General features: G+C 43.3%; 1 protein-coding gene across 7 annotated transcripts in view; it reads left to right on the top strand.

Annotated features, from left to right (window-relative positions):
• HSF2BP (heat shock transcription factor 2 binding protein) overlaps positions 1 to 13614 on the top strand; it is an 81138-nt gene extending 67524 nt beyond the window's left edge. For 4 of the 7 annotated variants that reach the window (XM_084843850.1, XM_084843844.1, XM_084843842.1 and 1 more), the window contains one exon: positions 11751 to 13614. In XM_084843850.1, the coding sequence (XP_084699976.1) occupies positions 11751 to 11807 (57 nt within the window). In that variant the 3' untranslated portion in view covers positions 11808 to 13614. Of the gene's footprint in view, positions 1 to 9364; positions 9452 to 11750 lie in introns of all 7 variants that reach the window. The other 3 variants (XM_084843846.1, XM_084843849.1, XM_084843847.1) reach the window with 2 other exon arrangements.
• Positions 13615 to 14204: the final 590 nt, after the last annotated feature.

Here is a 14204-nt window from a genome sequence, read left to right as displayed (position 1 = left end):
TGCCCATCATACAGCAGTTAAAGGCAAGGAGCCTTACCAGAAAGAAACCAGTGACCTTTGCATACCCAGGGTGAAGGAATCCTAAGCAGATTTAGCATCCACAGCTGTTCAGCCAGAAAACACCCTTTTCTATTCTTACCTTGGCAGTAATGCAGTGTCAGCTAACTATTCAGCAGGAGTAAAATAAAAATATCAACATCAAGAAAAATATGCATTCATGCAACAGCTGCAGGGACTGAATCATCTCCTAATCTAGAAGAGGATGATTTAGAGCTCCCTGGCAATGTGCAGAGGTAACAACTGTACTGAGGATTTTCTAATTTGTTTTTAATCTATGGGAATATATATTCCCACCCCCTACAGAGTGACTAAGAATTCCCCAAATGTTTGGTATAGTTGCCAGCTATATTTATACAGCTCCCTGTGAAGCTGGGTGTTATTGATTCCGACACAGCAGTTCCAGGGCTTGCCCTACACTAAACATACCTAAGCAACTTCCAAAGTGGTGCACTTTTCAAGGGGCTGCACCGGCCACGTTAGGTTTGGATGGGTGAATCAGAAGTAGTGATGGCGTGGAACTCTTTGAAAGATGAGGGAAGCCCATGGGCCCAAGGAGGCTAATGGCTGAGGAAATCAAGAGGTGAAGCTTTGTCAGGTTCCAACCTCTAACTCCCAGGGTTCTGGCACGTGTGTGTGAAGAGGGCTCCCACAATCCAACCTGCAGCCTTCTATGACTTCATCAAGGGTGCCAAATGACTAGCCCCAAGCATCACTGAACTGCAGCCGAGCCAACATCAGCTTCTCTTTATAAGAGGACACCCAGAAAATGGTCCCAGAGCCATGCTGTTTTTGTAATGTCAGAAACATCAGACCCAAATTCCAGACAGGTAAACATGTGAGAATATTCCAAGAGCTTCACTAAATGCAAATTCTATATTCACTTCTGATTCTTCCCTCGTTACAAGGATGCACACCTCTGCCCATGATTCCTGAATACTTCCCTACATTTATTTTAAAAATACAGAGAGGGATATGCAAGATCAAATGTAGACTTGGGGCATCAGTACTTCTGTTGTTGTGGGGTAGATGGTGGATATATTCCTGTCAGGGTTGCCTCTGAGCATATAGAGTGTCAGAGTAGCTCAAATTCTGAGGAACAGCTGCAACGTGTGGGGGAGGAACTTTCCCAGGCTTCAGAGCTACAGCTGCATGGAGAGCCCTCCCCCCCTTCACACATCCCTGGGAGAGATAGCGGACAGGGGAGGCGAGGGAAGAGCAACCTGAACTTTTAGATGCAAGACGCAGACACAGGCATGAGCGGGAAGTCGCAGGGGCTGAACTTGGGCGCTCTGCTTGATTGGCTCCATGTCAACGGCTGCGCCTGGAAGTATCACGGGAGAGGGGGAGATCTTCCCCTCCCACCCCTTAAGTTAAGAAAGTTAAGAGAGCTTGCCGTGTTTTTTCCCAAACAACTTCCGTAGTTTCCTTTTGATCTCCTGAAGACTGTTTCTTTTGTGTTCTGTGAGTCTAGCAATTTGCATCTGTATGCCTGATTAGGGTAAATGGAATTAAAGCCTTGGAAATGCAGCCTCTGGTCTGAGTGTTGATTTGGCTCTGGAGTTCTCAGCTGGGCAAAAAGAGAATCCTGACAATTCCCATAAAGAGTTTACGCAAAAGTGGTTGTACACACCCTCTCAGAACAGATCCTAAAGATCTGTTCCAGGAAAATGCACAAATATAAAACAAAGTTCAGTATAAATTGAAACTACCACGTTTAGGTTTATTTTCAGAACTGTACTATCATTTGGAAACCGTACTGTGTTTACTCCTAATCTGCAGGTACTGCTCAGTCAGTTCTGGCATTTTCAGGGATTTATGTATTTATTTATAATACTTATATACTGCTTAATATAATAAAATCTCATGGCTAGCTGGGGCATGCTGGCAGTTGTAGGACTTTTTTCTTTCTAAACATGCATAGGATTGCGCCCTTGGAGACTTAAAGGATTCCGATACTTAGAGCCAAATTATATATGCTGTAGAAGAGCCATGAATACGGTCTCCTGTTTAGGTTGTTTTGCTTTTTAGATCAAAGCAGATGCAAGGGGAGCATGTTTGCCATTTTGATGCCATTTGGGGATTTTCTGAGCTGTTTGTGTTCCCCTTTCCTTCCTGGACTGGGTCAGTAAAACATATGGCAGCTGTTCTGCTAATGCAGCAGAGGCCGATCTCCTCCTACCAGTGTAATTGGTATATAGCAGGGGTATTGAGCTTTAGGCCTGTGGGCCAAATCCAAGCCACCTGGGGGCCATGACCCTCCACCATTCTCCAGATGGCCATGCCCCTTCCAGCGGCCCCACCTCTCCCCCCTGACTGCTGATTGGTTGGTAGTTTCCCTGCTTTTGCATGGTTTTTCCCTTTTCTAAAAGGTTTATTTATTTATTTAATTAATTTCTATACCGCCCAATAGCCGAAGCTCTCTGGGCGGTTCGGAATGCCTCTCCTCTTAGTGACTGGCAGGAAGAGCTTTAAGCCAAAATAAGCTGATAATGTTGGCATGATTTTGGCCCCTTTTGCATTCAGCCCTGCCCACCACTGTGGAATGTGGCTCCCATGAGTTTCTCCAAAATGGAATTTGGCCCTTGGGCTGAAAAAAGTTCAACACCCCTGGTATATAGGATTGCTCTGCCAGTATCACTGCTATATTTGATCAATTTATATAGATATGATCTATGGGATTTAGTAAACTGCCTGTGGCTTTTTATTTGGCATTAAAATACTGAGCACCTGGGATTAAGCTTCAAATGTTTGCTTGTACTGTAACATGATTAATGAGCTTTCCCTCAGGATAAGGAGGTGGCTACACTCACACAACTTTCTCTGGCTGTAATTGTCAGCTTGACCCAAATGAGGAGACCCTCCATTGTTTGCTGTATATAAAGCTTTTGGATTCAATGATCTCAGCTTTGGCATTATGCTATTGTGCTAAGTGGAACTGCAGTCCTTCCCCAATGCAATCAAGTGTGATGTCCATTACTCTAAAAATAAGTCATCTTTACAAATCAAGAAATGTTCCACCTGCCCTGCAAATCTACCTCTTGCAAAAACTAACATGGGAAAAGTTTATTTGCTGCATACAATGGGCTGGATCCATGATCAGCCTTCTATTAAATGAAGGGCTCCACTCATGGAAGGTGCCTCTGCCCGATTTGGGGAGAATCCCCCTCCACCTGCACCACAGCTCACCCCATTCACCAGGGTCTATCCTGATCCTCTGTGCAGCTTTTGGGGCAGGGGAAGCTGGGGAGGAGGAAGCAAGGAAGCCTGGTTCTGCCAGCCCAGTTGCGCATGCCTAAATTTAGATCCAACCCAATACATGGCAGAGGCATGGAATAGAGTCCAGAATGTGTTAATATCTGTATACGAGACAAAAAAAAAATTGGTAGTGATGTAATTTCTTGTGGCGCCAGCCATGGCAAACTGCCTCTGCCAACATTTGTTCTTCTACCATACTGTTAAAAGTTGCAAGACCTGATTGTTTATTGCCCATGGCCAAGCTAACAGATGAAGGATCTCAAATATTTTCATCCTGGATCAAGAAATTACTTGTTTCAGCTTTCCAGTGCCTTTGGAAGTTTTCATTCTTACCTATACATTTTTTGGGATGATTCACCAAGATGCTTTGCTGGTTATTAACACTCAGTCTTCAATGCAGAAATAAATCATTCGAGTAGAGCAGAAGCATCCTTACTTGCACCGACCAAATAATAGGCCTCAAACATGGGTCAATAATTTCAAGGATCAATTAAAACTGCTTGTTCTCTTTTGCTGTGCCTATAGGTGATGGGGGGGCACAACTTTTGAAGAAGATGCCATGTTGAAATGAACTTGACAAACCAGATTGTACAATGAAAATCCTTTGAGGGTGTTCCCCGCCCCCCCCACTTTTGGACTTTTTCTCTTTTTGGTGCTGTCCCTCCACCCCTTCTTGTTGTGTCTATAATTGGTGGTCTCGTGTTTTTGTGAACTGCCCAGACAGCTTCGCGTATTGGGCAGTATATAAACAAACAAACAAACAAATGCCAGTAATGGTGAATATGTCACTATTACAGTGTAATCCTATGAAAGTTCAATGGGGCTTACTCCCAAGAAGGTGTGTGTAAGACTGCAGCCTCAAATAATTAGATAGATAGATAGATAGATAGATAGATAGATAGATAGATCAGGGTCTATGGCTTTTTTCAAAGAAGAAAAAAACAGACAGGTTGATTAGTTTAAATATATGGAGATTTAAAATGGCCCATTCCCTAACATGGAGGAATAAGATAAAATGGAAGATTTTGGGCTGAGAGGATCCTACACTTAACTATTATAATAGGGCAGAACTAAAATGTTTTAAGATGTTAATAAGGAAATGCAGAGCTACCCATTTCTTGATTCACATCATTCTTGGGATCACTGGTAAACCAAAGGTGCCAAGGCAGCCAGCTGCCTCTTTGATATTCTATTAAAGAGAAATTAGCGATAGCCCCATTCCCTGGCATCACTGTCATGGGATTTACGTGTTGCCTCAAGTTCTTTAAAGCAGGGATGGGGCCCTCCAGCCTGCAAGCCAAATTTGGCCCACCAGCTGGCCCATCCGGCCCATGGAGCCTTGGATGAGTCTCCTCCCCTCCTTGAAGACCCTCCCCAAAGTCCCACCGCAGCTCAGTCGCTTCACTCCTCCCTCACCTTCCCCTCACCTTTAAAGTGCAAAGCAATGGCAGGATATATATGTGATAGCTAGCTAGCTAGTATCACAGGGCAAATAGCAAATGAAGACATACAGTCATCAAAATAAGCTTGTGGGAGCTCATACCTTGGTGAATCAATGTACTTATCCATCATATGTTCCATCATGATCTTAAGACAATCCAAGAACAGCTCCTCCCTAACATTCAAACCACAAGTCCTCATGACAAGGGCACACAGAAAAACATTCTCAGTGGTTGACCCTCTACTGTGGACCTCTTTCCTACTGGAGACTCCAGTCCAGCCTGATAATTTTTTAATGGAAGCATTGCAAAGCTATATTTTCTGGGTTGGATTTAGTGGCTGGGGTTAAGCTGACATGGAGGCAGGCAATTCAATGTAATATAGCACTTAGGTGGATGTTTTATTCTATTTGTTCTGCTTGGGTTTTTTCTGCATGTCTTTTAAATTGTTACTCTTTTGATCTCTTTGGAGGGGGCGGGTTAGAAATCAAAATAAATGCATCACTTTTTAACCTACATATTGGATTACTGACTGCAACTTCATTTGCAGGTGGGAGACAGCTTTGCAGGGGGCGGGGGGAGAAAAGCATTGTCATGAGTAATCAAGTGGTTTGACAGGTCCTCAGTTCAAAAGTATATCTGGCTCCTATGCCATCTCCAGCCCCCTCTCCTTGTCCCCAATCTACTTATAAATAAAATATAGACAGTTGCTTTAGCCTTGGCCCACTTTCAGTTCTCCCAGAAAAATATAGGTATTCACATTTCCCAATCTGACACCTGTCAAAGCAATTGAAGATTTATGAGTGACAACTGAGTGTTAATGTCTGCTGTAGTTGGTCTCCAAATAGCTGGTACATTCCAAGTCCCTTGGCCTTTACGTCAGTTTTCATCCCCTTATTTCCAGCCCAGCTAGCAACCCAGTGGCCATTTGGAATGATTCATTCTGCTAAATGCATATCTTCCACACCAGTTACAACTTTAGGAGGGGAAATGAGTCATTTCACAGTGTGGAAAGCCAGATTTTGCCCCTTGGTATTTCTGTGCATGCAAGAGTGATGAGCATTTATTTTTAGATGTTTTCTCTTTTCTGCAAATGTTGCTTTCCTTTTGGAAAGCTCATCTTGAAACACATATTAATGCTCTGTCCCTTGCATGAATTATTATAAGAGAGATTGATCTTTTATTATTCCTGGTCCCTGTGCAAGTTTAGACAGAAAAAAGTCCTACAACTTCAAGCATTCCCCAGCCAGCCATGCTGGCTGGGGAATGCTGGGAGTTGTAGGAATATTTTTTTCTGTCTAAACATGCGTAGGATTGCATCCTTAGAGGGCTTTTGCTAAGCTCTTATTGAGAATTTGTTTTCAATAGCAAAGTGAGATGATCTCCTTTTCTAGCATTCACTCACATTTGGATTCATTTGGTCCTCTTTGAACCATCAGTGACAGTCATGAAAATAAACGCTAGCTCTTCTAAGGCTAGAGTTACAAGGAGCTGCTACAGAAAATAGGATATTTATAGTATAGGCAGGATTACTCGAGTCATTGGTGTACAGATTAAATATTGACAAGGAAAGCAAAGTCAAAACCCCAACAGAGCCCACTTACACATTGCCCCAAAGGAGGAAATTAACCACCGAAAAAGGACAAAAGCGGGCACAGATTGCTTGAAGTCTGCATATGTTATTTTATATGTATAGATGCAAATTCAGAAATAAGTACTGTAATTTAAATAGAAATACATCTCGCTATAATGGGAAAGACTGTGACCAGGAGACCTGTGTTGCCTGCTCAGTCTGCTGTCCAGGTGTTACCAGGTGAAGGGCACCTTCAAGGCCCCTGCTGGGACTGGACAGCCCTTCAAATAGAGGATTGTCTTCTGTAAAGCACGACACATGACCACCCTACCTACATCAGAAATATTAAATACAAATAGTCGGTTGTTCCCTCATGTTGGTTTTAGTTCCCAATTCGTTCATATTTTCTGTATGTGCACGATGGAGATGTTCTCCATTGTTTCAGGCCGTGTCTGCATTAGCTTTCTTTGGTCCAGCTAGCATGATAAACATGCCGCCCCTCAGTTGTCTCTAGGCATGTATGCCAGTTACTTCCTCCTCATGTTACAAAGTTAAGCAGCTCTGTCTAAGTCTATGAACTGTGGATACCTTGCAGGGCTGGCCCCCAACATTTTGCTGCCTGAGGCAAAGGACAAGATGGAGCCCCCTCCCATTCCATGTACAAAAGCCAACTGGATTGGCAGTTGAATCTTTCTTCGATACTGGTGATGGGACAGCATCCTTTGCCACACCTGAAGGCAGCAGACTAGCTTAGGGGGTGTAGGGCAGGCCGCATTAACCACACCTCTCTCCACCAACACCTTGCTGCCGCCTCCCACCATCTGCTGTCTGAGGCGACTGCCTCACTCTGCCTAAGGGTAGGGCTGGCCCTGATACCATAGATAGACGAACTGCTGTGTCTGGTTCCTGCATGATTCATTGCTACCCTTGGTCACAGATAACCCAGTTTACCCAAAAGCATATGTATGCTCTTAAGCCTCCCACCCTACCCTGCCACTGTTGTTTACAGAGAAATGTAAAGTACTCCCCCCGAGTTTGATTGATTGTGGTGAGCTTCTTGTTCCACTTTGATTTGTTTCAGCCTCTGCTCCCATGAGGTGCTGGAGTGATGCTGAGAAATTAGTGGGCTTCTCACCCTATACTGAAACAGAACATTTGTACAAATCGTGCTCCTTTTTTTTGTTTTTTGTTTTGTTATAGCAACTCTTTTAAGGAGCCAGACTTGTATAACTTTATTTTATTGATTTTCTTCTGGAATATGTTTGCAGAATGTGATTTGGAAAAGTACAATCATATTGGGGAAATATATTAATGCATTGGCAATTTTCTACAATATGGTATGCCATGTACATACAAGCAACTAAAGGCCAAACTAGACATGGAGCTTGTCACATGGTTTGGCTTTGCATGGCTGGATGGTTTTTTAAAAACAAAACAAATAGACTGTGAGGAGCCCTAAGTCAGACTGAGACTGTGGCATGTGGGAAGAAGGGCTTTAACCCTTTGATCCCACCACAGTCCCAATTGAACCCCCCCCCCATTATTCACAATGGGAGGAAAGCTCCCCTATACCATGGTCCTGATCTATCGTGCCACATCAGCAATCTGTTTTTTTTGTTTTTTTAACAACAGCCATGCAAGGCCAAAGCAGGTGACAAATGTTAGATGTATTTTTGCCCTAACTCACCAGTATTGGTGTGAAAGTAAACCCCACTGATCTCATATATTTCCATGTAAGCATGCTTAGGATTGTGGCCTAACACCTTGAGCCCAACCACACTTAGAAGGGAGTAAAGGTGAAGACAGATAACAATTTACCAAGTGGTAACTTAACTTACAGTGGTATGCAAGTAACCACTTGGTAAACTGGTAATCTATAGTGTCCTGCCAAGTAATTAGGATATTTTTACCATTCTTCTGCTTCCCCAGATTTTTATTCAGTAGTGTAAATGTAGCACAATTCTGTTCATCACTTGGCAAAATAATTAGTGATAGTGAATCCCCCGCCCCCCACGCCCCACAGACACATTTGATTTGTAATTGGGCTTGGCAAACTGAGCTATATTCCCAATGAATTTGAAAATAGCTTGGTTTATTTGGAGCCTGGTTATGAGCTAAATTAGACCCTATCACACCTCCAAAGTCATCAGTGAGACTACAACATGGTCTAGTCAGGGCCAGCCCAGAAGAACAAGATGGCGCCCTCTCCCATTCCATGTAAAAAAGTGGACTGGACCGTTACTTGAACATTGACAATGGAACAGCATTCTCCACTGTACCTGAAGGCAGCAGGTTAGCTTAAGGTTAGCTTAGGGGGCACAGGGCAGGCTGCTTGCCACTCAGCTCTCTCCTCCAACACCTTGCTGCCACCTCCCAGCATCTGCCACCTGAAGCAACCGCCTCATTCTGCCTAACGGTAGGGCCGGCCCTGGGTCCAGTCCCTCTTTCAGTTCCCACCTTCCTGCAAACAGCTGACACAAACCCCTCTGACCCATCGTTCCAACTCCTTTCACTTCTCCTGCCCAGCTATATTTCTAGGTGTTCTTGGTGCCCAACTTGTTGCCATCTCAGCAGTGTCGGAAGCCAGGGAAAGTGGAGAGAAATAGAAGGACCTCCTTTCCTCTCTCCTGCCACCCCCACTCCAGCTGTATTTCATATAGATGACTGGTTTATCAAGTGGTTAGATGCACACTATAGTAAGCTACTTCTTGACAAATGCGGGGTGGGGTGGGGGGTTAATAGTTCCTGTGCTCCCAGTTGTGATTCCAGCTTAAAGAAAATACTTAATTTGCCAAGTTAACACCATTCTGGGAAAATAGAAGGGCCAACGCACCGGGAGTTACCCACTAATTCTTTAGTGGCAGATTTCAAATACGGGGACATGATCCAACCAAAGGGTAGCGGGTTCTCTTTAATCCTGAGTTTGTAAGGTGCTTGAACTTTGTCATTGAACATGTATGCCAAGTCAGATGCTATTTTATGTTTCCTTTTAAGTTGCCTCAAACCATGTTTTCCTTAATAAATCTCATTTTTTAAGCAACCCTTTGCCAAACCACAAAACCTTGCTCAGATACCCAAATTGTATAATTCCTCCCTCTCTTCTCTGTAAGTGGGAAAGCTACTTGTAAGTAAGGACGGTTTGCATAGATTTAGACTGGCCGGTTCTTCAGTCCTGATCCTTGCTTGCTTGGGTGTACATTATGGCTGGGATGTTGGTAGTGATTACAACTGGGTTCCAGAGTGGAATGTGGTTGACCCCATTTTACACACAAGTGATTAAAAAGTCACCAAGTGGCTGAGCATGTAGAATTATCTGGAACAGTTTCTGGACCATTGCATTGTCAATTTCTTCTCGAGATAACCATGGGCTAATAGTCTTTAGGTACCAATCCTTGTTTACAATTTTAAAAATAATCATCATTATATGTCTCAGTTCAAGAACTGGTAATCTTTTGGGGTAATTCAGAGGTGACAGTCACTCTATGGGACTCTACCTGTTGATTACATGATTACTTCTCTCATCATGAACGATAGGTGAGACAAGTGTTCATGGGGAGCAGGGGGTTCACATGATTTTCCTCACACCTTCACAAATGGATGAGGGGAAGAAGGATGACATGCAATGGATACTGACATGCAAGGTGGCCACACATCCCACTAGCTGGATGTTTGGTGTCAGTATGAAAGAGCCGTACAAACTAGGGGTGTTGGAGAAATCCTCAATGGAACCAAGTGAGTTTGGATTTGTATGAATCCGACCCATGGATTCTGCAGAGAACTGGCTTTTTCCCTGTCAGGCGGATTCCGCAGACTTGTGGACTGTTCCCCCCCCCCCCCACACACACACACACACTTTCTGGAATTGTATGCAAATTTTGTCATAGAGAAATAGGCAAACAAACAAACAAACAAAACCCCACCCTGCCCAATAATGCACATTTCCCCCATAGGCTAAAGCATGGAAATGTGCATTTGGGGGAATTTGTGCATTTTGGAGGAATTTGTGCATTTTTGCACATGTGAAATTGTGCAAATTCAGAAACGAAATAAAAATCCGATTCCATCGATGGGCGGATGATGGAACAAAAGGCACCTGACAATCCACAAAACACAGGCAGAATGGATTTTACACAATCCATACATTTTGTGTACATCTTACATAATCCTAGTACAAACATACAGATGTACAGTCCCTTCACACTGATGGCAATCATGGAGTTGGTGGGGCACATTGGTGTACTGGGGCTGGGGGCAAGGCCAGTGGACATGATCTCACTCATTCCCTACATATTTGTGAACTTGCAGGGGGGAGTCATGAGAACCTGTCTTATCTGCTATCTCCTGAATGTATAAATAGACCAGCGGTGGATGTGAGCTCATATACTATACTTAGCATGAAACAGAATCTGCTAAATTGGGTGATATCAGGCTTCCATTTTTGAAATCTGTCCCTAATAATTAATTGGTTGTGCACAGTGTTTTGTGCTGTTAGATTTTCCCCAGAATATTGTTCATTTGCCAAATGAAGTATTTTCTTATCTCAAGATAGTTGATATAGTTCATATAAATCAACAGTACAGAATCTGCACTACACTTTAACTCCAGTGGCAGGCTGGATTCATATCATTGTGGTTTCTAAGCTTCTGCATAATCCAGGTTTAGGCTATATTAGGGGTGGGCAGAAGGTAGATCTTCAGATTTTGGGACTTCAACTCCCAGAAACCTCTGCTAATATGGCCAACAGTCAGGAATGCTGGGAGCTGAAGTCCAAACCATCTGGAGGTCTACTTTCTGCCCACCCCTGAGTTATAATGCTGACAAAGAAGGGACAAAGCCACCTCATTTGCCTGCCTGAGCCACTTGGCTCATCTTAACAAATATTACCAATAGAGTGTGGTATTGGGTTAAAAAAAAAGTTGGTCCCATGTTGTATAGTTAAGGTATGATTCAAGCTTTAGGTCTTTGCCTAAAGGTCCAAGGGGAAATGTTCAAGTACAATAAATGTTAAGCTCATATACTCCTGCACAGTCACTGGTTAGCAGTCTCAGTCATATAGGTATTAGAAAATATAATTTCCTTAGTTGTGCATCACTTTCATTTTTCAGAATTGTTGAAGAGTGGGAAGGCGGTGGGGAATTCTTTCCACCCCTTGAGCTCTATCACAGATAAACAAAAAACCCGACCGCTTGGCTGTATATGCTTGGAATAAAACTCTATGGCAAGAGGCCAAGGTACTAATGTACAGGAAAGGGCTAATTTATGAAAGCTTTAGTACAACTCTGAAGTCATGGGAGGTGTTCCTTCTGCACTCGAAGGTGGTTTCAGAGTGTAATGGTTGTAAGTAGTAAAAATGCGGCGTTATGTCGTTGTCAGGATGGCAGGATGTGGATAATCTGAAATACATTTCTTTTCTTTTTTTGCAGCAAATCTATCATTTTTGGAAGCTGGCAATGTATTTTTTGGATACTGAACAGAACTAACAAAGTTCTATTAACAAAGGAAACTATGGGCAGGAACTCAGCTGCTGAAAGGATTTTTGAAGATAGTGCTTTGTTCAGAGGAAATGTCTCCTTTCTGAAGAACTCCATATTACAAAAGTTTTGCACTGTTCCAAGCCATGGCTGTGAATGTCAAGACAGAAAGGAAAAGCCTTATAAATCATTCCATAAAGTGAGTGTAGAAGTTGGTGGAAAGTTTGTTTCACTGCTCTTTTCGTGTGAAGGCACTCAAGGTCAAATTTTAAAGGTGCGCAGAGCCATCCAGCCCTACCATTAGGCAGAGCGAGGCAGCTGCCTCAGGCAGCTCATTCTGGGTGTCCTGAAAGGGCAGCAAATTGTTATTTATTTAATTTATTATTGTATTTTTATTGCTATGGAGGCAGAGAGACATTTTTGGATTTTCTGCCTCAGACGCTGTAATATCTTAAACACAGAAACACTGCAAGTCTTTTAGTAATATAAGAACACTTTATTCAGAAGAGCCTCAGTAACTAAATGACCATGTTCTGGCCCGAGCCAGCAGGACTCTATAGAATCCAAGAAGAGACAAACTGGAAACATACAAAGCCAAAACTTCCCTAGTGGCTGCTTGTATAGATTACAACATGTGCCAAAATAACTTGACCGGACTGGGGTACTATGCCCCTTGACTTGGCAGGGGGCATGATTTGATGCTCCATTTCAGCCAGCAAACATGTCTTGAGATGGTAATGAAGGGGTGATAGAATCCAGAGAATGCGGGTACTTTATGCCTGCTCATTCTTTAGCTGTTTGTGGCAGACAGTAGCTAGATGTCACCAATCCAGCTTCTAAACTCAGAAAATCAGCTTTATTAAGTTGTTTTCTGTCTCTCACTCACAGTAGGCCTGTTTGGGTAAAATGATCCTGGCTTAATAAACCACCAATGATCAAACTCTAGTTTCAGAACCTGGTTAATAAACTGACATTAAACCACAATTCCCCATTTTAGACATAATGGGAAACTGGTTCAGAAGCACCAAAGTCGTCATGCAAAGAGAGGAGGGGTGCAGGGAGCATGCAGGCCCGATGCTTGTTTATGTCTTAATAAAGTATGTCTTAATAAACTATGATTGTTGCATCCAAACTAGCCCCAAACTCACTAGAATAGTATCAGTATTAGTGCTTCAGGCCATGATCACAGAGCACAAATTAGTTAACACACATGGACCATGCTGTTATCCAAATTATCCGAAGGAATATAGATGAAAGGGGTTATTTCCTCTTTAGAAAAAACCATCTATGGAATTATTCTCAGAAACATAAACATATATTAATACTTGTCCTTAAAAAAGCCCTTTACAAATGTTTAAATAAAAAAAGTACAGGGAATTATACATAAAACAAAAGTATATAGGAGTAAGGTGGTACATAAATGTTAACAACAACAACAACACAAACATCATCATCAACAACATAAATAAATAAATAAAAACACACAAACAGAAAATACAAAAATGGTGTGAAAATGACTGACATGCCCACTGTATCCATGGAAACACCACCACACACCAATCAGGGGCAGTGCTGGTGACAACGCCTCAGTGCCATAAGGACATGCAGGCTGAGCCAGGGGTGTGTCCATTATATGCCCCCAATACACGGAGAACATTACAGCAACCACAAGCTCAACTAAGGAGAACCCTATGATGCTGTCTGTCAAAGGAGCCACAAATACACTCAGGAGGCTGTAAGACACCCCCCTGCCCAGTTCCTGGTAGACATTGTTAATTGAAAAGGGGATGTCCAGTTCAGTTGTGGAGACACATGAATGAATGCACACATGCTACTGGGGCACTTTTAAACAAACAAACAAACAAACCCCACCCTGGAAAAGCATGCCCCACAAATCCCATATCCTGATACTGGCTGGGAAGATCTGGGACAGTTAGCCCATGAGGTCCCACTGGTTGTTGAGGAGATGTTAGTACCAGGATCAACATGGCATTGCAGTCTGGGAATGCATCACCAGGGACTTCTTTGGAGAGTGAGGGTAAGTATGCAGCAACCAGGCAAAGCAGAGGCTCCTGCCATGGGTATCAGGTTGCTGGCCAAGGTGAGCAGGCAGGTTGGGAGCCCATGGCATGCCAACCAAGCAAGTGTGCCAAGGTGAGTAGCCAGCAGGGGGGTAGGGTGGGGAGGGTCCAACCATCCTGGCTCTGAGCATGCCAGGATTGTTGGGGACTGGCACCACCCCAGAGATGTGTCCGTGAAGTCACTGGGCAAGCTTCAGCCATTAGAGATACCTACTGCTCAGCAATGCCCAAGATGTTGCGTGTACACACACAAGATATTTCCAAGATGGTGACAGCCACCACCCACCTTCCAAAGTGGCTTGAGTGGGCATAACCAAACACACTG

The sequence above is a fragment of the Heloderma suspectum genome, chromosome 3 (assembly GCF_057233095.1).
Source record: "Heloderma suspectum isolate Gila_16-S chromosome 3, 16-S_ref, whole genome shotgun sequence".
Classification (NCBI taxonomy): Eukaryota; Metazoa; Chordata; class Lepidosauria; order Squamata; family Helodermatidae; genus Heloderma; species Heloderma suspectum.
Note: the sequence above shows the minus strand (reverse complement) of the source record. Positions and strands in the feature narration are given on the sequence as shown.